This window comes from Saccostrea echinata, unplaced genomic scaffold (genome assembly GCF_033153115.1).
Source record: "Saccostrea echinata isolate AGI-Se365-2 ecotype Australia unplaced genomic scaffold, CSIRO_AGI_Sech_v1 ptg000002l, whole genome shotgun sequence".
Lineage (NCBI taxonomy): Eukaryota > Metazoa > Mollusca > Bivalvia > Ostreida > Ostreidae > Saccostrea > Saccostrea echinata.
Genome location: NW_026889751.1, coordinates 5,222,984 through 5,249,673, shown reverse-complemented (window position 1 = coordinate 5,249,673; position 26,690 = coordinate 5,222,984). Strand labels below are relative to the sequence as shown.

The window sequence follows — 26,690 nt, the reverse complement described above, 5'->3', positions numbered from 1 at the left end:
TTCACATGGCATAACTCATTAATTGAGCTTTACCATTCTGTAGTTTACTGTAATTTCAATTTTGATGTGAAAAATAAGAGATCGGTAGAACTAATGAGCACATAGTTTAAAATATTCCTGCGTGGTACTGTTTTGTAGCAATTGGATCTTCTCGGGCCTTTCCGGCAAGCTCGGAAAACATATCCGAGGTTGTTTTCCGACCTTGACAGAAAGATCCAGGAAGGTAGCTAAGAAAAGCTAGGTATTTATTATTATTTTAGAATTAACTTATCTCTTAAGTCTTGGCATTTTAAGACCTAAGTTACCCATACTTTTTGTACATTTATGTACAGGTTAGACAACAAAACACGAAACTTCATATGTATTTTCAGATGATGATGAATGACATGGTACAGTTTATCTACAGTTGTATTCCCAAAATGCCCTACCGTGAATCCGAGCTTGCTAGCGCTCGAGGGCGCTACAATTAAAAATTTACCCCAAGAATATATGTTTGGTTTATCCTTGAAACAATGGGAAAACACTTTCCTCCTTTTGTATATATATATATATATATATATATATATATATATATATATATATATATATATATATATATATATATATATATATATATATATACCTTTGACGTTTTGTTCGATTGAATTAACCTTGAAATTTTTCCAAAATGCAAGAATGATTAGTAACTATTTTAAAAAATATTCTCTGACATTTCAACAATCAATGCATGTGGCAATTGTTGCCCACATGGAATGTTGTTTGAAATGTCAAAAATGATTTAGTAATTATATATACCAAACAACGCTCGTCTGGTGACATTGTTTTAAAATAATTAAGTATTATATTGAACTTTATGACAAAACACATGAACGACGTGATATCAGATTATTCATGAAAACGCCTCACCCCCAACCTTTTTTTCTTCTTAAGTCTGGGATTTACACTATTATATTTTTTCATATTTATGTATTATAATATGCATTACTTTGTACTGACAATGTAACCATTTTCGTCTCCATAAGAGAACAAAACACATTAAAATTGAACAACTGTACTTTAAAACGTTATCTAAAGTTATGTGATTGTCATTTGATGATCAAACAATTGTAAAACTAAAAGATTCCAATAAAATCTTTGACTGTTGTTTAATAGGCTAGTTGCATTTAGATGGTAAATAGATTTACAGTAAATATACAGTTACAGTGTATGTGCATTAAAAACAATCTGGAGAAGATATTTCTGGTCAGAGTTGGTGTTTGTCACTTGAGCTTAAGGAGGAATGTCACACCAAAATGTTATTTAATAGATCTTTGAGAAATCCCTTTTAAAATATGGTTTCAACATTGAAAGACTGATATTAGCTTTAAATTATTTTATATGATTTTTTTTTTTTCAGAGAAAAAGAAAAAATGTTTTATATGCAAATAAGTTGCTTTATGGTTTCAAATGTGCTTTTAATAAATGCATAATATGAATGTCTAATAAAATATGTTAATAAAGGCTGGATAGATATTTTAATTTTTTAAATAAAAAATTATAAATGAAAATAAAGCATAATTTATGAAAAATCTTCATAAAACTAGTCACAACTATGGAGAAATTGTTTGTCAATCATATTTGAAAACGAAATTTAAATAAAACTGAGAAATTATAGGAGATTTTATCTTAATGATAGAGGGCTCAATGCTTATTACAATCATACCAACAGTTTGAACGCTTGATGTCCAGGAGTTAAAAAAAAGATTTTTAAAAACTGCATTAATTTTAGTGGTTTTGGCCCCACCCCTCAGGCCCGAGGGAGTGTAGGGACCACAAAATTCACAAATTTCTTCACCCATAGATACTATTTGCCAAAATTGGTTGAAATTGGTTGAGCGGTTTCAGAGAAGAAGCTGAAAATGTTCAAATGTTAACGCGCGACGACGGACGAAAACAGATAGCAATAGGTCACCTGAGTAAACTCAGGTGACCTAAAAATGTATTCTCAGGGGACTTCACTTATGTCCTATTATATCTCTAGAATCCATGCAGGAGCTTCGTCTCCAGGACCCACATGGGGCCTCAAGACGGCACCAATTTAAGAGACCACTGTCAAATGCTTTTAAATTAAATAAAATGCAGGTAGAAAGAATACTCGGTGTTACATTATATCATTAGTTTGTTTCGAAACAAAGTATTTTGCGACTCCCTCTTTTTAATCTTTCCCAAAATCACTGCAAATACATCTGAAGTGTTTGACCATATGTTAAGCCTTGCAAACTTCCTGTATGCATGTACATGTACCTTAGCAATCGTATTGTAACGTGCGATATAGCAGAATTGTGCAAATTTAATATCAGCTACAAATGCATTTAAAAGCCGTGACACACTGAGTTTGAAGTGAAGGTTTTCGATTCCCTCCAGCGTTAAAAGCGACTCTCAAGTTATATGTAGAGAGAGAGAGAGAGGAGGGGGAGGAGAGATGTAAAACAATATAGCTACAACATTTTTTAAATATATCCTTTTGTTATACCTTCAAAAATTATTTCCTATATAAATATATGCTGAAAAGGTCTAACATTTCCAATGTTTTACTGATCGGTCAAAAAAAATCGATGTTAGACCGCTGAGCGAGATATTGGTATTTGACCGCTTACGTCACACTGTAGGCAGGATCAGTTGTATCTTATTTGCATTCGTTGGTTTCCGATAGTTACGGAATTGAACCGAGTGTAATCTGCAGGAAAACGAAACTTACATAGGCCTAAATGGAAGCCAGCACGAGATACCCCCCCCCCCTCCACAAAAAAATAAATATATACACGTACGTGAAACAACTGTGAATAGAAATTGCATATTGATATGTTTATGTGATTTTCAAACAGAGACATATAGATAAAAGTTGTCAGAGATTAATTTTTTTAATCAGATTTTTTTTTAAATATTGAAGGGGGGAGGGGGTAAGGGACATCTGTCCACGAGTATCTGTGAACAAAACAGTTTGGTTCTTGGGTCCGGCAAAACGTATGTTGCCCTCGAACCCAGTCAATAAATTTATAGTGTTATTTTTTTTTATTATTTCTATATCATTTGCATGCTTGGTATTGAAATTATTTGGGTAAATACTACAATTTGTAAGCATCATACCACTGATTTAGGTGCGTCATGCGTCATTCGTGTATGTAAATAATTATTTATCTATTGTTAATTCTTTGACAAAACTTTTGGTATTTTTTAGCAAACGAAAAAAAGTGCTAAAAGTTAAACTGAGCTCATTTTTTATCAGTTGCCCCCATCAAGAAAGATTCGTTGTTGATTGCTCATTTCCACCGAGAGAATCATCACCGACGAAACATTTTTTGTCCGACCTAACCGGAAAAGATACGGGATCAGACTTGTTTACATCATGGCGGCCATAGCGATTCAAATACATGATATTTGACAGAAAGTGTTCACGAACAGCCTTATACAAGTGCAGATAGCTGTCAACGAGGACGAAACTCTAGGTAAAATCAAAATAAGCATGCTGGAGACAGAGTATATCATTTACTATGAAGGATCCATAAATTTGTTAGATAATTTCAAAACTTTTTAAACTGCGACTATGCAGACATATTTTGCCTTTATTTTATTCATAATGACATAAGGGTTTGACAGAGAGCTTATTTCAAATAAACGTTTATCCCCAATAACACGTGAAATATGCTTAATACAACCGAAAAAAAAATCGAAGATCAACAATGCGTATAAAAAACATAAATTGGAGAAAATTCGGGAGAAAATATATAAATTAGTGGAACGGTTTGGGACTACTTGCCCAACTGAAAAATAATAGCCTGTTTGGGTTACAGCAGTTTTTTAATGACCCTGCAGTTTCTGAGATTGATCCCCAAGAAGATTTGGATCTTTTGTGGCATCAATGCCTTAATTAATGTAGTACCAAAAGCATACATTTGATGATTTTTAGACCAAAATAGTTAAATACTGTACCGAAGCCTTGAACAATTACTGACATTAAGGTGAAAATACTGTAGATTGCTCATCAAAACACTGTACAAAATATCAACCCCAAAAAAATCACATGAAAGGATCCATTTTTAATTACTTAATTTCAAATTAACAAATGTACCCCAGCATGTAGTGCTAATTAGTTATTGCAAGCAACTTTTGTAGATTATAGAATTTCATATTCACATCAATCCCCATGATCAATGTTGAATTTTGTAAAAAGAATGTCTGTAGTATAGGAAGTGTTACCAGGCACTGTGGTACAGTAGGTGTACAGTACCAGGCAAGAGTTTCTGTTTCCAGTCATCTGCATTTTTTTTCATGATCCTAAAGCATCTCAGAAAGGACAATACTACATGTAATGGCAAAGCAGCGCAAATAAAGTATGGATTAAATTTTGTGTTGTCATGCAGAGTTGCTCTGATTGGTATTGTTCTCTCAGAGAAATGTCTTTTTCTACTGACAAAATTCTAACAAGTTATAATTGAAAACCCCCTTTAATATAAAAACAATTCAACCTGCAAGAAGATTTGATATGTTTTTATAACAATTTAATTATCACTGGAAATGTTTGACATATTCAATCATGATGTTTTATTTGCATAAACCAAGCAGAGTAAGTCATGCATCAGATGAAAATTTGAGAGGGAGAATTAAAGAAAAATGTTGGTTTCTGGTAAACCATTCAAAATATGGGAAAAATTTTCATTTTCCTTGAATTTGGTGTCCCATCATGATCTCATGAATGAGGTAAAAAATAGTTGACATTTCGCTTACAGCCAGTACATATAAATTGAATGCAAAAGTTGTAGCTTTTTATGCATTTTACAGCAGATTTTTCTTCTGATGATGAAGTGCCAAACTCCACAATTGGGTATTTTCACGCATGTAAAAAAAAAAAAAATGTAAAAGAAAAAAAAAGAGAAAACTTTATTACTTGATTTAAAATACTTCAAGATAGTAAATATTTTTTTGGACTGTAAAATATCCCATTGGAATATGACAACCCACACAGGCTATTAAATCCCATTTGAGAGAGCTATGTACCATATGTTTGTTTCCTTATTTTGTGTAAAGTATCACGGCCACCTACAAAAATCTATAACTCTATTTAGGACTATACTTTTATAGATATTTATTTATCTAAAAGTAGACACATTTCACTTATAATACACATTTGACTTATAAGAAACTTTCATATTTTAGGATGACCTATCAGTACTATGTAAAGAGCATTCCTGTTTTTTAGCTCTTCTGAGCCAAAGGCTCAAAGAGCTAATGCTATGGCCATTTGTGTGGTGTGCTTAAACTTTTTAGAATATGGGCCATAACTCAAGAACCCCTTGGCCAATTATTGTCAAATTTGTCACAGGGTATCCTTGGCCCAAGGGCTCCCTTTTATACTAAAACTAGGGTTGTGACCCTTTAACAAGGGGAAATCATTAGGAAAATAGAAACAAAAGTACTGGTTGCTAAAAAATCTTCTTCTCAATTAAGAACTACTGGGCAGATTATCACCAAACATACACAAAAGGATGAGGATATGTTGTAGATTAAAATTTGCACAGGGATTTACCCTGGGGCAAAGGGCGTGGTCTCAAGATCACTTCAAAGTTGACCAAAAATTACATTTTATTAAAATGTTGATATTTTGCTTACTATAAGGACTAGGATCATCACATCTTGTCAGTTGATGCATCTAAGGACCTCTTATCATGTTGACTCAAAAGTAGGTCTATGTTCATCAAACCTTGTCAGTTGATGCATCTTGGGTCCTCAGAGTACGTCAACTAAAAAGTAGGTCACCTTGACCTACTTTTTGAATTTAATGTCTAATCTTTTTCAAAACAATTAAGGTCATTAATTTGAATACTGAGAGGTTTAGAATCATTAAATCTTGTAAGATGATGCATCTTGGGGCCATAAAACATATTTATTAAAAAATAGGTCACAGTGACCTACTTTTTGAACTTTGCAGGCATTCGATTTCAAAGTGTTTTAGAGGCATAATTTGGACATTTTAAAGCCTATGATCATAAAACTTTGTAATTTGATGCATCTTGGGTCCTCAAAAAACGTAGACTAAAAAGTAGGTCACCGTGACCTACTTTTGAAAATTTATGGCTTTAATTAAATATTTCAGGTACTAATTGGCTTAGAATCATCAAACTTTGTCAGTTGATGCATCTTGGGTCCTCGGAGTAGGTTGACTGAAAAGTAGGTCACCATGACCTACTTTTGAAAATTTATGGCTTTAATTAAATATTTTGGGTACTAATTGGCTTAGAATCATCAAATTTTGTCAGTTGATGCATCTTGGGTCCTTGGAGTACAACAACTGAAAAGTAGGTCACATTGACCTACTTATATAAAATTTTATGGTTATAATTTTAAAAAATATTTTAGGTATTAATTGGCTTAGAATCATCAAACTTAGTTGATGGGTCCTCAGAGAATGACAAGTGATAAGTAGGTCTTCTGACCAACTCTCTGGTACTAGTTGGCTTAGAATCATCATGGGTTCTCAGAATGTGAATTGGAATTTCAAGGGTTTATCTAAATATACAGGATACTTAGAGGTTTCAAATAGGTTGTACAGTTTATCAGAAGAGCGATTCAAGGCCCTTGGGCCTCTTGTTTTCCTATACTTTATAAAGTAAAGACTATATATTTTAAGCACTAACATGGTAGATAAAATTTAATTTCTTTGTTGTTGTTTTTTAGAGAAATAGAGATGACAGCATTCAGCTCAGGAGAAAGATGGAAAGAATTTTTTTCCAAGTCTGCAGTGCTTCCCCCAGCATTTGAAAGAGAGCATGCAGCACCAGATGTATCCACGCCACTACGAATTACTCTGAATACCATAGAAGGACTGATAGGAAAAGGGGATTCTGAAAAACAGCCAGATTACCAAGTTTATGTCAGCCTGTATGATGCAGCCTACAGACAGTTTTATGGCAGACAGTGGGTTGGACCCATTGTACCACCACAGGGAGGGGGAGTCAAAAGACCAAAGCTGAAATACAATGAAAGTTTGTATTTTCACACATCTATCCACAGTGCTAATATAGTAGCTGTTGTAGAGGTTGTTGCCGTAACACAGAGAGATAGCATCAAGCCCAAACGAGTGTCATGTGGGTGGAGTGTTTTGAGGGTATTTAATGAAGAAGAGAACAGTGAAGAAGCATCTTCTCAAGGGAAAAATGTGCCAGCAAAAAAGGTACAGCTAAATTATGGAACACCGAGGGCTTTATTCTTCATGGATGAACCAGTAGAAGAAAATGAAAACCTGAAGCCAATCCCAGACTGTTTAATATCATTCACAGTTATGAAACACAGACCAATGTATGGAGTTCTGTCCCTTTTACCAGAAAATACACTTGTGGGGGGTAATGAAGTCATACCAGGGCTTTTAGATGGAAATAATACAAGTGTTGATTCCCTGAAGAGGCCCAAATTACTGAATCAAGTACCCATTCAAATAAATAATCTGCGCATTCAGCTGCACCCAAATGTCGAAAAGTTTGATGAAGAGCTCTGCGAGGCTGTACACAAAGATAGAGAGGGTATAGAAAACAAAAAGTTACCTGGAACGTCCATATCAGTTCTTGAACGCAGACTCATAGTTGGAGTTCATAATGGTTTGAATTTTCTAGAGAAACCAGAGACAATGTATCTAGATGTGTATGATGAAAAGACCAAAGCCCTAAAGCCACAAAATAGTCCAAATCTTCGCAGAAGCAAAAGATTCCATACTTCACAGAAATCTTTAAACAGCAGTGATGGTACATCTACATGTCTTGTTATGAAAAACAAAGTTGAACTAAATGAAGTGTTAGATGACCCAATGTGTGCTGTTGTTTTCACTTTAGAATATGTATTAACACATAAAATATCTGAGGAAGAGAAAAAATTGTCCCAAAGTATTACTAAAGGACATACTGAAACTGTCTCAGTTAGATGGGGAGTTTGGAATCCAGTTTTGCACACAAATAATCAAGCTGTCCAAGTGTCCTTGCATGGAGGCCCAACAAAATTCCCAGATTATGATTTCCTCTTCAAGATGCCCGATACAAAAATGCAAAACTTGGAAGCAAATAAAACAGCAGGTGGCTTGATTATGCTACAGTGGGGAAGAGGAGATGGAGTAAGTGAACCATTGCCCATTTCCCAAATAATTCATCCAGGTTCTATGTCTTCGATGCGCAGTGAAGCAGATGAAACTATGCTAATAGATAGTCCAACTGGTAGAAAACCCCCTTCAGGAAAACGAGGTGTCCCTGGTCATCAAGTACCCCAGCAGTCAATGATGCAACCTGAGATGGTAGCTGCTATGTATTCAAGTGTACTCCAACAACAGATGCAGCCACCAAACTTACAGCCTGGTTACCCATATATGCCAATGCAGCAACCAATGTATGGATATGGTCCAGCTTATCAACAAACTCCAAGAAGTACAATAACTGCTGCCACAGAGATGCAGGAACTACCCTGCCAACCATTACATGCACCTATCATGGCACTTCCACCTCAACCTAATAGAAATAGAGGATTGTCAAGAGCAGCATATGCTAAGCTTTACTCAACTGATTTTCCAGCCATTCTTGATGCTAATGGGGAACCTCCAGAAGTTATTGATGTGCAGAAACCATGGGATGTTAATTTGAATAGAGAAATTCAGGATCCTTTCCAGTGTAATGAAATTGTACTCCAGTTTCTTGCCTTTGATAGGCCATCTGCTGGAGAGAATTCAGTTACTGACCATGGCAACACAATTTTCTTTACTTTCCAATTCTACAGGTTACCTCAAGTAACAACGGAGAGGGTAGTGCTGTGTAAACCCCAAAACGAGTTAGTGTCAGATAGCACTTCCATGCCATACATCATTCATCAATTGGAAAAGGATCACCCTGGTCCTGCTGGACTACAGATTAAGTACATGATGGATCCAATGTTTATGAAACCAGGAGAAATGCAGATGTTCCTTCAACACCTCTCTCAGCAGATTTTATACATTGATGTCTGGGATGGGGAATCATTATTCCTGGTTGGACAATGTGCAGTTGATCTCAAATATTTATGCAGGAATGGACATGAAGCTGTGCAGTCAACATTTGAACTAGATGTAATTAAAACAGAATATGAGGAAATTTCTAATATGAGTGGTGCCAACTCTGCACAACATCCTGGCAACAAAACCTGGCTAAATGGAAAGCTCCATTTCAGAATGGCTAATATTGGCCACTTGGTAGATCACAAGGCTCAGATTGAAGCTCCACTGACCATTAAAAAGAAAAGCCATGTGGTTGTTTCTCAGACAGCTGGAAACATTTCTTATCCAGGTGGAAGTTTAGAAGGAGGGTCTGTAGTGTCAAAGCCAGTTGTATCATCGAAAAAGAAAGTAGTACGTGCTCACCACATTGCAGAGAAAAACAGGGAAGTAGCTCAGCTGCTGTCTACCCACAATGATCAAATGATACCAGAAAAAGATGATGGTCCACAGGAGCTGGATGCAGAGACAAAGAGAAAATTGGCTCGCATGGAAGCTGTGAGACAGAAGAAAGGCATAGACAACAAGTTCAATACAGTTTTGGCTTTTAAAACAGAAAAACAAGAAAGAATGAAGGACTACAAAACTCTGGAAATTTACCGACTACAGACAAAAAAAGATGGTATCATGAACATGTTGAGCCAGTCCATCTCCACTGAGCATATCATTCATCCCTCCTTTGGCTCACCAGAATTCTTTGAATTTGTTCTTAAAAATCCATTGAACGTACAACAGACGATCACAATAGAGTTTGAAGACACTGATTTAAGGGTGATTACAGACGCAAGGGAGTGGCGCTATTTTAAGCAGCTAAATGGTGTACAGACCCAGGTGGAAGAAGATATGTTCATCAAAGAAAGCTCTTCACAACATCCTCAGATCTTTCTTCGTCCAAAAGAAACTGTTCAGATTCCTTTCAAATACCTCACCTTTACCACAGATCAGTCCGTCCAACTGCAGGGTCCATCTGATCCTTTCAAATCTCGAAAAGATGATATGAGTAAGAAAACATCCCATTTAATGCAAACAAAATACGTCAGAGCACTCTTCAAAGGAGAGAATGGCAAAGCTGTATCAATTTTACAACTAAAAATTGAACCCCAGCCTCATGTAGTGAATCAGACATTCCGATTTTACCACCCAGAGCAGACATTCTTTAAAAAATCAATTCGTCTTCCTGGCTCTCCAAATCTTTCAGCTACAGCAGGTGGAACTGGTTCTACTCAGTTCTTTGTTCGCTGCAGTGACAGTAATGTAATCACAGAATGCAAACCTACACAGAGTGGAGAACCAGTGGATGTCTTCATTAAAGCAGCTCTAGCAGCCTCACCCCAAATTAAGCATTTTTATGTGTGTGTATACTCAGATCCCTTCCTTAGCCACCCTGTACAAATTTGGCAGCTCTATCTACATGCCTTACAGAAAGTGGATGTGACTTGTGTTGAAGGTCAAACTAGCAGATTTAATTTGCTCCTAAGAGGTACTCAAGCATCACGCCTTGTTCGCAGTTTCTCATCCAATCCTAGGGAAATGCAGCTGTACCCATCCGAACAATTTTTGTTAGCAGCTGGAGCTGTTCATGAATTGAGTGTGGCAGTCCGTCCAATGAAAGAAGGCAATAAACAGTTTCATTTGAATGTTGTAGATGTTGAGTGTCATCAGTTGGTTCGCACTTGGCTCATCTCTGTCATATGCCAGCCACCAAGCATTTCTAGAGCCTTTGAACTACAGCTTCCAGTTGGAGGTGGTAAAGGCAGCAACAAGAAGATTACCTACACAAATCCCTATCCACACAAGAGGGAGTATCACACTTTGTCCAGCAGAGAAGATTTACTCCAGTTCAGAGAAGATCATTTCAGCATAGAGGGGGGAGAAACTTACACCATTGGGTTGAAATTCATTCCTGTAATGAAGCCAGGAGTTGCTGAAATTCTGGTATTCATTAATGATGAGGATGATAAAAATGAAGAAACCTTTAAAATCACAGCAACATATAAGTAATAATTTCATGTTATAAATCTACCAGTAGATATTACTTTCCCTTTAAAATGACTATGAAATGTATTACTAAATGCTCAAGATCTGTACCTTGAAAAATATTTATGTTAATTATAGAAGATAAGCAGACATTTGTTTTTTAAGACATTTATGGATAAGATATCAATTTTCTTTTTTATAATTTTTGGTAAAGAAGTTATAAGTAGAAATTTTCAATCATAGTTTACAAAATCAACAGTACTGGCTTGCAACCTACATTTTTTTCTCTGAGACTGTGTCCATTTTTGGACAGACCACAAATAATTTTTAAAAGATTTTTTTGCAAAAAGAACATGGTACAAGGTGCAGTATGTTTTGACTTTTTCTTGTGTTAGCTATTTTTTTTATCTCATTTGTGGCAAGTGCCATACCCAATCCAGTTAAGATGCTCAGGATAGAATACTGTCATACTCTTTAATATTTTTTTTATTCATTCAATTGAAGCAATCAAATGAAAAATTGCACCCTATATCAACTTTCCATGAAGGGGGGGGGGGGGGGTCACAAAGGTTTCCAAGAATTGGTACAGTTCAAGTAAAATTTGTTGAAATTACCATGGAAATTAATCTTGCAATTGCATTTTTTTATGCTCAACGTAAAGATTTCAAGAAATTCGCAGAGTAAAAGTCTGTATTAAAAAATCATACTCCAAGTAAATAGAAGTCGGTTGCTAGCCAGTACGGTAGATGCTTTATTTTATATGAAGAAAAACATTCATGTGAAAATATATTTTAATACACATGCAGATCTAGTAAAATGATAATGCTAGTTTTCCATACCAGTATATAAATTTAAAGATTTAATGTTAGTGCTTGCTTTAAATAGATTCTGTTGTTTAGGTTATGAATTATGAAAAAGGGTTGCTTTAGAATGTACTTTAAAATAAAAAGTGTGGAAAAAGATACAAACAAAATAATTTTTCAATTTTTCAAACAAAATCAAATTTTCAAAAAAAAAGTTCGACTCTTTACCTGAGCACTTGGAGACATGTGTGTTCATGTTCCAAGTCATCAACGAACGACTTGTCTAGCACCGGTATCCCTCTACAAGCATGGCGAATAACGAAGATGACGCTCAGATTGAAGTGGAAGAATCTACTGAAATTAAGACAAAAAAGCACGATTCGGGTGCAAGGGATCTTGAAAAGGTTACAGACTATGTTGAAGAAAAGGAAATATCAGCTCAGAGCATCGGAGATGCGATGAAAGCAATGAGTGATAGGAAAACTAAAGAGAGGGCGAAAAAACAGGAAAGAGAACGGGAGCTGGCTAAAGTTAAAATAAACAAAGAAGATGTGGACTTGATTGTAGCGGAAATGGAAATTTCGAGACAAGTTGCTGAGCGGAAACTACGGGAACACAACGGTGATGTTGTCGAAGCGTTAGTTGCGTTAACGAACTAAGAATGATTTATGTGTACATGGATATGGAGATGGAAAGTTAATGTTTTATAGAACAAACATGTCTAGATAACTGAAAAGGGATGTAGTAACAATTTTAAGTTATTATTCATGTCCAGACTTATTAGTTATGCTAGTACTTATCAAGATATTTATTAACATTTATCAAGTTTCTTGATAAATTTGAAGCATGTAAATAAATAAAGCTAGAATGACATAACTTATAGCTGTGTTTTTATAAAAACAAGAGGTCCATTGGCCACAACGCTCTGCAGTTCTTCGTCAGCAGATTTCTTCTCTTATATATTCATATGTAAAGCTTTGATCGCCTGTTCTAGGCATAACCTACCCCCAGGTGCCATTTGATTGAAAGTGAATCTTAACTTTTTGAGGATGCTTCTATATTCATATAACTAATCACTGCTTTGCTGTTCTTTAAAACAGAATTTTAAAGATGTCTGCCACCCTACCGGGGGGGGGGGGGGGGGGGGGGGGGTCATGATTTGAACAAACTTGAATTTACACTACCTGAAGATGCTTCCATATCAATATGACTAATCATGGCTTTGATGTCCTTGAGAAGAAGATTTTTAAAGATATTTCATATATATTCTTTTGTAAAACTTTGATCCCCCATTATGGCCCCACCCTACTACTGGAGGATGCCTTGGAACAAACTTGAATCTACAATACTTGGGGATGCTTCCATATCAATATGACTAATCATGGCTTTCCTCTTCTTGAAAAGATTTTTAAAAAGATTTTTCCCATATATTCCTATGTAAAACTTTGATCCCCCATTGTAGCCCCACCCTACCCCCCGGGGGTCATGATTTAAACAAACTAGAATATACACTACCTGAGGATGATTCCACATCAATATGACTAATCATGGCTTTCCTCTTCTTGAAAAGATTTTTTCATATATATTCCTATGTAAAACCTTGATCCCCCATTGTGGCCCCACCCTACCCCAGGTAGTCATGATTTGAACAAACTTGAATTTATACTTCCTGAGTTTTTCCATATCAATATGATAATTGTGGCTTTGTTGTTTTAGAGAAAAAGATTTTTCAAAATTTTTCCTATATATCCCTATGTAAAACTTTGATCCCCCATTATGGCCCAACCCTACCCACTGGGGTCATGATTTGTACAAACTTGAATCTAAACTACCTGAGGATGATTCCATATCAATGACTAATCGTGGCTTTGTTGTTCTTGAGAAGAAGATTTTTAAAGATATTTCCTATATATGTTCTTTTGTAAAACTTTGATCCCCCATTATGGCCCCACCCTACTACTGGAGGATGCCTTGGAACAAACTTGAATCTACAATACTTGGGGATGCTTCCATATCAATATGACTAATCATGGCTTTCCTCTTCTTGAAAAGATTTTTAAAGATTTTTTCATATATATTCCTATGTAAAACCTTGATCCCCCATTGTGGCCCCACCCTACCCCAGGTAGTCATGATTTGAACAAATTTGAATCTACACTATGTAACAAAGATTTCACATAAGTTTCAAGTTTTTCAGCCCAGTGGTTCTTGAGAAGATTTTTAAAAGATACCACCAAATTTTCACTAATTCTTAATTATCTCCCCTTGAAAGAGGGCATAGCCCTTCATTTGAAGAAACTTGAATCCCCTTTACCCAAGAATGCTTTGTGGCAAGTTTGGTTGAAATTTGCCAAATGGTTCTGGAGAAGAAGTCGAAAATGTGAAAAGTTTACAGACAGACGGACTATGGACAAAATATGATCAGAAAAGCTCACTTGAGCTTTCAGCTCAGGTGAGCTAACTAGAAGGGGGAAATTTTCATATTATTTAAGTTTCTTGATGTTGAACTTCAGATTTTACTTATTAGTGACCAGTAGTTAATAAGAAAAAAAAAGTTTGGACAATTCTCGTTTGCATTAAGGTTCTCTGAATGAGAGTAACATGCAGTAACTTTCTTTTATCAGGTCATTCTTGTGCCGTTTTGAATGAAGTTCCTTGTTAACTTTTTGTCCCCCTTTTTAATTGAAAGTGAGAATATTATTTTGGGTCTGTTATTCTATCTGTGTGTAACACTCATTTCCAGACGATAACTCAAGAAGCCTTAGGGTGAATTAAAAAAAAATGACCACCAAACTGAATTTTTTTGGCAAAATTCAACTACTTATAACATATTTTTCACTTATATCATCATATTGCAAATTCATTCTAGTTCAAAATCCTGAAGTGGCAGTAGAATAGACAATTGGATTAAAAAGTTTCAGAATTATTATTAGTAAAATTTCTTTTGAAAAAAGAAAATATCATTACACCTTAAAAGACTTTCTAAAATATATAATCACAAGAAATTATAGTTTTTTATGCTTCAAAATGGTAAAAGGGGTATAAATGATTAAATCTAGACCTTGAATGAGTATCTTCTCTTGTACATGTGACAAAAAATTGGTTTTTTGATTGTTATTTTACATTATTTTTTCAATTCTGTTTTGAAAAGTTTTAAAATGAAAAAAATATGAAGCAATAAAATTCCCCAAAATTCACTTTTTTGTCCGTTCAAGTCAGTTCTTTAAATCTAAGCCAAAAAAGAATTGTTATATACGTGTTCTCTTACAAAAAGTACTAGATTTTGAAGTGACCCTATGTTACATTATTGTGTTGCACTCCTGACATCTGATATGTATTTTATTTAGCATTGTTTTAAAAATTATAACACACAATGACCCATTCTTACTTTGGGAATCAATTTGTCGTGTTGATATTTTTCATCGTTTACAGCAGGTTTTTCATATTTTGAAGACCTTAAAACATGATTATCTGCAAAGTGTAATATATATAAATTGTATTTAAAATATATGTGAAATGATGAAAACTATTCCCCAAATTGACTGTAAAATTTCTGTAATTTGTTGATAGACATAGTGTTTTGAACATCAAATAGTATCAAGCATTTTTTCTCAACTTATGTTTTAGTAAAGATAGTTAAAAAGCATTGGTAATTATGAAGCAGTTTTGTTGCACTCCTGACTGCAGTGAAGTTTAAAATTAAAACCAGAGAACACGAAAATTCATAAAGTGTTGGCAACATCAAGTTGTAATGAAATTGTGCAATACTTATAGTCCAATACTTCATAATTAAAACAGATGAAAGTATTTAAAATCGCATTTTATCTGAATTATGCCCTATTTTATGCCAAAAAACTAGCTTAAATGTATATTTAGAAGATAAAATATATTTTTAAGCATATTTTCCCTTAGAAGACAAACACAGTAACCCACCAGAAAAATTCTACTCATCATTTTTTTCTTTATTTTTATTCTTATTGGATGATTTATAATTCTAACATATTTGTTGCACTCCTGACCTAAAGCATTGGGGCCTTTAAAGTAGAATTGTGAAGTGAAAATTACATAAGAACTTGTTCTGTTGTTTCAGTGAAGTTGAGGAGGAATTACTTGAATCTTATGACAATGTTTTAGTGTGTTTATTTTTAACATTCATTAAAAAAATCACAAAAAGATAAAAACACATCTGAATTGATAAAATTGAAAAAGGAAGGATTTTAATAATAAACTGTCAATAATTTAGCATTAAATTATACAAAAAGATCATTATTAATTAATGAATACTTCTAAGCATGAATAGAAGTCTTTTCATCACACAACTTGAATCTTTAAAAAAAATGTGTTGCACTCCTGACCATAGAAATATGGATCTGAAGCACAGACAGATCCTGTAATTGATAAATCTATTTGGTAAAAATGTTCTTTGTGTCTTTATTTTCCAAAATAAAAACCAGAAAATCATATAATGATAATAGTTTTTTCATGCTTGGGAGCAAAACATCAAATGTTGCACTCCTGACATTTTTGGGTATGCACATATACTTGACTCTCATTAATGCTGCTTGTGATTTATATAACATTTTTAAGTTTTAAAATGTATATCAGTTATTATTTTACACCTCCAAAATTCTTTTTTGTCTTAATTTTCTATCAGAATTTTACAATTGATGTTTTTTTGGCAACACTACATTTATTCTGTTGCACTCTTGACATGGTATAACATTTTTTTAAACATCAGCCATGACCACAACTTGATTAAACAAAAGTTATGAAAGTCCACATTTAAAGCTCAATACTTTGAATATTATCAGGAAAGTCTTTATTTTCAACATGAAGCATTATTTTTTATTTCACAGATCTCCAAAAAATATTGAAATTTCAAAATGTCACAAAAAGGTGTTGCACTCCTGACAATTTTAGCATCATTTTTGGGCATAACTTTTTTGTTAATTGAGATATCAACGAGATATTTGGCAGGTATTTAGACACTATCTAAAGACATATGCTGAGACATAGAAATCTATTTTCATTGCCGGTATTTTTAGTGTGGGTTGATAAATATGCGTTTGGTCATTTTTTTTTAATTCACCCCTTAGAGCTTTGCAATGAAATTTTATACCACAACTCCCTATGACCTAAAGGAGACCCCTATTGATTTTGAGGTCCAAAGGTCAAGATCATAAATTCATCCATTCTGTGTGTAATACTTTTGTTTCCCTGTGTTGTCTGTAAAAGTCTTCCAGCTTTTGCAATGAAATTTTATATCACAACTCCTTATGGCCTAAAAAAGACCTACTGATTTTGAGGTCCAAAGGTCAAGGTTAAAGATTTATACATTACAAATAACATTTTCCAGTTGATAACTTTACATGTAGTTTCTTTGAACTTTCTTCAATTAATTTTAATATCACAACACACTATGACAAAAAGAAGACCCAAATCGATTTTGAGATCAACAGGTCAGAGGTCAAGGTCATAAATACATTCTGTTTTTGTGTAACAGTTTCATTTCCAGAGGATATCTTTGTCTTTGAGCTTTTGCAATGAAATTATATATCACAATTCCCTATGCCTGAAGAAGATTCCTTTTGACTTTGAAGTCAAGGTCAAAAGTCAAGGTCAGAAATCTATATTATGTATACAGTTTTCAGAGAATACTTTTAAGCTCACCTAAGGTGAAAGCTCAAGTGAGCTTTTCTGATCACCCTTTGTCCGTTGTCCATCTGTCTGTCCGTCCGTCTGTAAACTTTTCACATTTTCAACTTCTTCTCAAGAACCACTGAGCAAATTTTAACCAAACTTGGTACAAAGCATCCTCGGGTAAAGGAGAGTTTAAATTGTTAAAATGAAGGGCTTTCAAGGGGAGATAATCAAGAAAAGACAAAAATAGGATGGGGTCATTAAAAAAAATCTTCTCAAGAACCACTGAGCCAGAAAAGCTGAAACTTATGTGGAAGCATCCTGGGGTAGTGTACATTCTAAAATGTTCAAATCATGACCCCCGGGGGTAGGGTGGGGCCACAATAGGGAATCCAATTTTTACATTGAAATATATAGGGCAAAATCTTGAAAATCTTCTTCTCAAGAACCACTACGTCAGAAAAGCTGAAACTTATGTGGAAGCATCCTGGGGTAGTGTAGATTCTAAATTGTTCAAATCATGACCCCCGGAGGTAGCGCAGGGCCAAAATAGGAAATCCAATTTTCACATTGAAATATATAGGGCAAAATCTTTAAAAATCTTCTTCTCAAGAACCACTAGGCCAGAAATGCTGAAACTTAGGTGGAAGCATCCTTGGGTAGTGTAGATTCTAAATTGTTCAAATCATGACCCCCGGGGGTAGGGCAGGACAACAATAGGGAATCCAATTTTTACATTTAAATATATAGAAAAAAATCTTTAAAAATCTTCTTCTCAAAAACCACTAGGCCAGAAGTGCTGAAACTTATGTGGAAGCATCCTTGGGTAGTGTAGATTCTACATTGTTCAAATCATGACCTTCGGGGGTAGGGTGGGGGCACAATAGGTATTACATGTATTACAAGGGGGAAAGCTGGTGAAGAACAGCAGGGCCAAAGTAACTCAGGTGAGCGTTGTGGCCCATGGCCCTCTTGTTCTGCAAGCTTTTGATCATGAATTTCTTTTACTTGAAAAAAACTATCGACTTTAAGGCCAAAAGCTGAAAGGTTGACTTTTTTCCTTTCTCCAACTGTTAAATTTTTCCAGTTCTTCCACCCTCTTTTTTTCCTTAAGTGGGGGACACATATTCTCTGAATTAGCTTGTACCGGTAATATTTGTGACCTCTCCAGAACCACATGAGTCCAATTTTAAACAGACTTGGAATAGTCATTGAATGAAGGATATTAAAGTATTCAAAGGAGGGTTATGCAGCCCTTCCAAAGGCAGATGGTTACAGTATACAGGGAAATTTTCGTTCTTTTCATGTTTGGCTCACCTGAGCCGAAGGTTCAAGTGAGCATTTCTGATCAAAATTTGTCAATTGTCCGTTGTCATTGTAATCTTTTCACAATTTCATCTTTTTCTCCAGAACCACAGGGCCAGTTTCAACCAAACTTGCCACAAAGCATCCTTGGGTGAAGGGGATTTAAGTTTTGTTCACAAATGCCATGCCCTCTTTCAGGGAGATTATTAAGAATTCATGAAAATTTGGTGGCATCATTAAAAAATCTCAAGAACCACTGGGCAAGAAAAGATGAAACTTATGTGAAAGTATCATTACTTACTCTAGATTCAAGTTTGTTCATATCATAACCTCCAGGGTAGGGCGGGGCCAAAAGAGGGGGGTCAAAGTTTTACATACGAATCTATAGAAATGTCTTTTAAATATTTCGAGAGAGAACAGCAAAGCCATGATGAGTCATATTATTGTAAAAGTATCCTTAGGTAGTATACATTCAAGTTTGTTCCAGTCATGACCCCTGGGGGTAGAGCGGGCCATCTTGAATGAATTTCAATATGTGTTCACAACTACCACATAATCAAGTTTGAGACTGCAATTTGATAATCTGGTAAGTAGTACTTTGCACATGTCAGACTCTTCAATCATTCAGAAAAGAAGGTCAGATCCAACATCAAAAGCAAGTCTGGTAGTGTGTATCCTTAGATGTATCAACCATGCAAATTTAGTCACATAGGGCATTTAGTAACTAGGCAACATTGGATCCTCTATAAAAATGTATACCTCGTCACTCATCTGGTAAATGTAGGTCAGAACTAGCATCCAAAACAATTCTGGTATTGTGCATTCTTGATGCATTGTCAAAGTAAGTATGGTCCAGGTGGGGCTTATTGTTGCTTGGGAATGAGATCTGCTTCTAACATAAACCACTCCTAAAACGGTACTTTTTTCTTAGAAATATTGGCTGAACATCTGAAACCTAACTGGTACATTGAAACATACTAGATGCATAATCCATGCAACTCTGATCAATATAGGACATAGATGTACTTGGAAATAAATCTGCTCCAAAAACTTAAGCCTGGGATACCAAGAGTATAGCATTGACTCTCCTGCCTTCATTTAGGTGAGCTAAATACGGTGCAAGAGCCCTAGTATCTTGTTCAAAACATTGCTGAGAACACACCCTAAAGTTGATAGATTTGACTCTCAGATGGATTGGCTCGTGCCACCACTGCAGTACTTCATACACCATATATATATATTGTGACCACAGCATTGAAGGGGAAACGCAGCAAACAGTTACTAACGCATTCTCCCTATTGAGAGCCCCTGTCCCAGCTATTACTAACCTAAGCCACCAAGAGTAGGCCAACTCTTGACATTCAGTCAGCTTGGAGTAATCTTGTACTCCCCATTCTCATTAAACCCATCTACTTTTCAGTTTCTTGCACCAATGACAAAACACCACTATTTTTTTTATTACAATTACACTTGTAAATTATTTATTTCAAAGCATGATAGAATACATGTTGGGAACTCTCCATGAATTTGCACATGCCCTAAATTGTGTTAATATTAGACTGAAATGTGCAAGGATATTAAACATTCTAAACATCCCTAAACTTCATTGAAGCCAGCTTTGTTGAGATGAATTAATCTGATATGAATTATTTACTCTGCATGCCATATCAGAAAACAATCTCATGAACATAAATATTTTAACAAATACTACTTTACCACAAGTACATGTACACCTTAAGATGAAAAATATAGCATATTACTGCAATGGTGTGTAGCCAATTCTGAAACAAAATCTATCCACAGTTTGGACTGTAGACATTGATGTGAGGTACAATATTACTTCATCCTGATGAAAAAAATATATTTGTACTGTTCCACTATTTCTTCTCTCCTATAAAGAATGCATTTCATAAGCAAGGGTTCTAAAATGTTTCCTAAGCAAAAATTACATGTAATCTTTATTTCTAGAAAACTGACAAGATGTAGACTTTTTTGGTAAAGTTCTGAGAAATGTTTCATATTCTTAAGGCAACTCTTTGCTTGTTCATTGATGAGATAGCCTCCCCTTAATTTACACAGTAAGAGTCGAGCATTAATGGTATATCAGCAGGCTCCAGACTTTTGTGATAAATCTTATTGATAGTTACTTCCCCTGTAGTCAAACGTGATTTCTTCTCTCAATCTGACTCTGATCTCAATGTCAAAGATGATGTTGAACTAGTTGAAGAGGCTGAAAAAATAGAAAAAAGATCAATTAAAGAAATAATAAACTTTGGTTGTAACTTTGATTGTATAAAAAAATTAGTTTATATCATATAACCTGTGTTGCCTATGTCACAATGACTTGCATCAAAAATGTATTAATCTGCTTGACGTTACATTTAAAATACGTACAATTTGAAGGCATTTTTGAAGGAGATATTGTCTTATTTTCTTCACTTAAAGATGGAAAATTAAATTATAAGAAATTAATTTTATAGCTACCCAAGTTATACTTGTATAACCTGGGTTGGAACAATTGATGCTTTTTTATAAACCGCATCACAGTTATAAAGCGTAAACTGCTCCAACCCAGGTTATACATTATAACTTGGGTAGCTATTAAACAAGAGGCCCAGGGGCCACATCGCTCACCTGAGCACTTTGGCTAGGAAAAAGCATAGGAAAAATCAGTTCAGTATTGAAAAGTTCAAATATAGATGTGTTTGAGGGGAGGGTATATGTATGATTTGAACAAGCTTCAATCTAAACTTCCTTAGGATGCTTTTGAATTAATATGACACTGAATGGTTTTGCTGTTCATAAGATGAAAATTTTAATTGATATATCCTTTATTCCCTTGTATAAATATGATCCCCTGTTATGGCCCCTCTACTTTCCTGGGGGGGGGGGGGGGGGGGTCATAATTTGAACAAATTTAAATCTACATTAACTGAGGATGCTTTTATATTATTATGACCAATCATGCCTTTGTTGTTCTTGTGAAGATTTTTTAAGATTTTTCCTATGTAAAACTTTTATCGCCCATTTTGGCCCAACCCTCCCCCTGGAGTCATGATTTGAACAAGCTTGAATCTACACTACCTGAGGATGCTTCCATATAAATATGTCTAATAATCATGGCTTTGCTGTTCTTGAGAAGAAGATTTTTAAAGATTTCTTCCTATGTATTCCTATGTAAAACTTTGATCACCCATTGTGGCCCCACCCTATCCCAGAGGGTATGATTTAAACAAACTTGAATCTACACTACCTGAAGATGCTAACATATTAATATGATTAATCACAACTTTTCTGTTCTCGAAAAGAAGATTTTTAAAGATTTTTCCTATGTATTCCTATGTAAAACTTTGATCCCCCATTGTGGCCCCACCCTACCCCGAGGGTTATGATTGGAACAAAAGTGAATCTACACTACCTGAGGATGCTTCCATATAAATATGACTAATCATGGCTTTTATGTTCTTGAGAAGAAGATTTTTAAAGATTTTTCCTATGTAAAAATTTGATCATCCAGCCCCACCCTATCCCGGGGGTCATGATTTGAATAAACTTGAATCTACACTACCTGAGGATGCTTCCATATAAATATGACCAAACATGGCTTTGCTGTTCTTGAGAAGAAGATTTTTAAAGGTTTTCCCTATCTATTCATATGTAAAACTTTAATCGCCCATTGTGGCCCCACCCTACCCCCAGTAGTCATGATTCAAACAAACTTGAATCTACAATACCTGGGGATGCTTCCATTTGAATATGACCAATCATGGTTTTGCTGTTCTTGAGAAGAAGATTTTTCCTATGTATTCCTATGCAAAACTTTGATCCCCCATTGTGGCCCCTACCTACACCTGGGGGTCATGATTTGAACAAACTTGAATCTACACTACCTCCCAGTGATTCCCCAAGTAACATACTTTCAAGCACGGTGGTTCTTGAGATTTTTAAATGATGCCATTAATTTTCCTTCGCAAAATCATAATTATCTCCCCTTGGAAGAAGGCATGGCCCTTCATTTAAACAAACTTGAATCCCCTTTACCCAAGGATACTTTGTAGCAAGTTTGGTTGAAATTGGCCCTGTGGTTACTGAGAAAAAGATGAAATTGTGAAAAAATTATGACAACGACAATGACAACAATAATGACGATGACAGACAACGGACAAATTTCGATCAGAAAAGTTCACTTGATCCTTTGGATAAGGTGAGCTAATATTCTCAGGACTGGTAACTAAATCGTGTATCTCTTCTCAAATAATTAAAATATCATAATAATGTACAGAATTTTTTTTTTGACTGTGATTTGTTGCTACTGCTTGTGTATGTGATATAATTCCCAGTAATAGTTTTTGTTGTTGTTTTTAAACTACCACCCTCTTCTACTGGAAAAATTAGCGACATTTTTCTTCAAATTGTGAAAAACCATTTATAATTATTCACAATGTAAAAATCCAAAGCCTAAATGACTTAATTGGCATCTCACATGGAACAATTTCAAACAGTTAGGGCTTTGGTAATGAATTGCCAGTAGAATAATAAATAAAAAGTATAATAAAATATCAAAATTATGGTGAGGGGCTGTATGCCTGCTTGGTCCAATTTTCATAAGGTTCTAATAAACCTGAACACATAGTCAGTCTACTATAAAGGCAAGAAAGATACATTATATTACAAATTTAAACATTATCAGAATAAGGGACATAGATAAGAAATAAATAGAAATTCCCATTACTGGCATTCCAAATTGTTCCAAATTGCCATAAAAATGAAAAAAAAAATATCAAACATAAATATGCCTTCAATTTTTGATGATGCTTTTGTAAAAATGAATTTATTTTGAAAAGATCAACATTGTCTTTTTTTTTTATCACTTTTTCACATACTTGCAATGTGGAACATTCTAACATAGAGAGGGACTTAAATACTAGTTACTATATTAAAATTAAAAGTTTTTGATAGACCTTAAGTTAATTTGGACTTAAAGAACTGTGTAGCTTTTTGTGGAAGTAATTTACAGTGAGTGTCACTATCTATTTGCGTTATTGTAACTAGTGGATATAATTTTTGTACAAATAATTTTTAATTGGGAAAAACTGATTTTAATTGGGAAAAAAATTGCTAACTTTTTTTGCCCCCCCCCCTTCCCCCCCAAAATCACTGAAAAGTTCATTAATACCATCTGTCTCTGGCCCAATAACACTTCCATCTGATTCCTCCCTCTTTAAACTTCCAGATGCCAAGGAACCATCAGGATGCTCTTCTGATCTACAACACAATGAAGCACATACCATGTACATATATAAATACTGTGCAATCATTTTAATTCATGGGGGTCAATGTTCGTGGGCAAGCAAGATTTTACTTGTTTGAGGGGACATAATTTTGTGGGTTATAGTAGTAGTTACAGCAGATTCAATGAATCAATATGTATACAAATTAAAAGTTCATGGGGATGTAAATTCATGGGTAAGGGGTGACCCACGAAAGCCGTAAATCCATAAACACTGGTCCCCCACAAACAATGATGATTCCACAGTAGGTGTACTACATTGTTTTATTTCATTCTAAAAATGAAATATGCATACAATAACCATTATAATTTAGTTTTATAGGGACACTCAAATTTTCAGGAAATAAACATATACATTCATTTTTTCAGTATCTTGTATATTTGATTACAAACACCTGTACATATATTACCTGTATCTACAGAATGGGATAATGTAAATCAACTTTCAGTTTTTATGCAACATTTTTTAATTCATCTTTCATAAGTCATTTTAAAATCTAATCAAAATTTATCTCAGAAACAAATTTTTTACCTGGGCTTTTTTGCTGTGCCTTCATTTGAGGATTCATCTTGATCAACTTTGCGTTTTTCTGACTGTGGTTTATCCACATCCTCTCGCACACGCAGCTGTTGTATTCTCCAGTCTACTGCTCTAAGGATGTTCTCTGAATCCTTGGGGCTGGTCTATAAACATAAATTATTTATCTAGTATATAATAGTTTAAATTAGTATGCACAGTTCATTTATTTATAGCTTCCTTATAACTAGAATCTGACTTACTTACTTACTTGATTTTATCTTTTTTCAAAAGTTGTTTAAAACTCTTTATAAGAATTTATTTAAAACAAAAACTCTATCATTTGTCTGTTAGAATATTGCTAGAATTTCACATTTTCCCTCTAGACTAATACAGATTGAGAGGATCCTACTGATACGTAAGAGAGAGAGGCTTTCAAATGCATCTGAATTCTATTATAACTTGGTCTTACCATGATAAGGAACATGACCTTCATCTGAATTCTATTATGACTTAAACCTTCCCTTTCTGAATTCTATCACGACTTACACCTTCCCTCTCTGAATTCTATCATGACTTACACCTTCCCTCTTTGAATTCTATCATGATTTACCATGATAAGGAACACCTTCCCTCTCTGAATTCTATCATGACTTACACCTTCCCTCTCTGAATTCTATCATGACTTACACCTTCCCTCTCTGAATTCTATCATGATTTACCATGATAAGGAACACCTTCCCTCTCTGAATTCTATCACGACTTACACCTTCCCCCTCTGAATTGTATCATGACTTACCATGATAAGGAACACCTTCCCTCTCTGAATTCTATCATGACTTACACCTTCCCTCTCTGAATTCTATCATGACTTACCATGATAAGGAACACATTCTATCATGACTTACCATGATAAGGAACACCTTCACCCCTTCCCCTCCATCAGTGGCTGTGATTCTGACACTTCTGTTACTAGCTCTTTCTATTGTCATGCCCGGCCAAATCTTTGTGTTCAGTATCACTCTCAGACTACCAATGGTTCTCATTACTGTTTAAGATAAATACAAATATTTAGAATTCTCCTGTACTTATTAATTTTATTAACTTCTTTTTCTCTTTCCTTCTTCATGTTTAAGATTGTGGTATAGCTTTGATCATAAGAAACCTTTGAGAGTTCCTGACATTAATACAGGATGTAGACACTCCTCTGGTCATCACCAACTTTTATGTCAAACATGAGCCTCTCATGTTTCTATATAACAAAGTTATATACTGGAATGGACAGACAAGTTTACTCTAAGGCCTGAGCCATGGACTAAGGGCCATGAAGTTAACAATTCTGGAAGAAAGTGTAAGTACTCATTACAAAAATGCAAATAGCTTGCCTGCTAGATTCCATGAGTAAAGAAGATTGCTTTTCTCTATTGTTCCTAGCTGTCTGATTAGCTCAAACCAGATTACATGATTACTGGGAGTTTCTATTTCATCTTCTAAACAAGAGGCCCATGGGCCACAATGCTAACCTGAGCATCTACAGCCCTTGTGTTCTTATCAGCAGATTTTTTCCATACAAAAAATTAAGATCGCATATTGTAACCCCATCCAAACCCCAGGTGTCATGATTTGAACTTTGAATCTGCTACCATTTAAATATGACTAATCATGGTTTTGCTTTTTTTGAGAAGACGTCTTAGATTTTTTGAGATTTTTCCTATATATTCTTACAAAAAATGTTGCTTGCCTATTGCGGCCCTACCAAACCCCCAGAGGTCAAGATTTGAACAAATTTGAGTTACAAGACCTGAGGATGCTTCCATATAAATATGAGCAACCATGGCTGCTCTTGAGAAGAAATTTTTAAAAAGATTTTTCCTAAATATTCTTAATATGTAAAACTTTGATTTCCCATCGTGGACCACCCTACCCCCTGTGGTCATGATTTGAACAAATTTGAATCTACACTACCTAGGGATGGGTATCGCCAACAAATTTCGTATTGTGATATATCACGATTTTTTCTCAAAATATCGCGATAAAATCAGGATATTTTTACCAGGAATTTTTACTTTATTTTCAAATGAATTTCCATAATTTTTCTTACAAAAAAACTACAAAAATATA

The 26,690-nt window shown here is 34.7% G+C and overlaps 3 protein-coding genes across 4 annotated transcripts in view; 2 read left to right on the top strand and 1 right to left on the bottom strand.

Moving 5' to 3' along the window:
• Positions 1-6,715: 6,715 nt before the first annotated feature.
• On the top strand, positions 6,716-11,182 carry LOC133205861 (nephrocystin-4-like). Its single transcript, XM_061341749.1, has one exon. The coding sequence runs from the start codon at positions 6,722-6,724 to the stop codon at positions 11,036-11,038; it is 4,317 nt and encodes a 1,438-aa protein (XP_061197733.1). The 5' UTR covers positions 6,716-6,721; the 3' UTR covers positions 11,039-11,182.
• Positions 11,183-12,097: 915 nt separating this feature from the next.
• Positions 12,098-12,697, top strand: LOC133178385 (huntingtin-interacting protein K-like). Its single transcript, XM_061313116.1, has one exon. The coding sequence runs from the start codon at positions 12,126-12,128 to the stop codon at positions 12,474-12,476; it is 351 nt and encodes a 116-aa protein (XP_061169100.1). The 5' UTR covers positions 12,098-12,125; the 3' UTR covers positions 12,477-12,697.
• Positions 12,698-20,930: 8,233 nt separating this feature from the next.
• The window catches only part of LOC133205881 (ran-binding protein 3-like), a 36,624-nt gene continuing 30,864 nt past the window's right edge, over positions 20,931-26,690 (bottom strand). For both annotated transcript variants that reach the window (XM_061341771.1, XM_061341780.1), the window contains 4 exons: positions 25,478-25,617; positions 24,585-24,736; positions 23,939-24,027; positions 20,931-20,992 (listed from right to left, as the gene is read on the bottom strand). In XM_061341771.1, the coding sequence (XP_061197755.1) occupies positions 20,940-20,992; positions 23,939-24,027; positions 24,585-24,736; positions 25,478-25,617 (434 nt within the window). In that variant the 3' untranslated portion in view covers positions 20,931-20,939. The remainder of the gene's footprint in view (positions 20,993-23,938; positions 24,028-24,584; positions 24,737-25,477; positions 25,618-26,690) is intronic.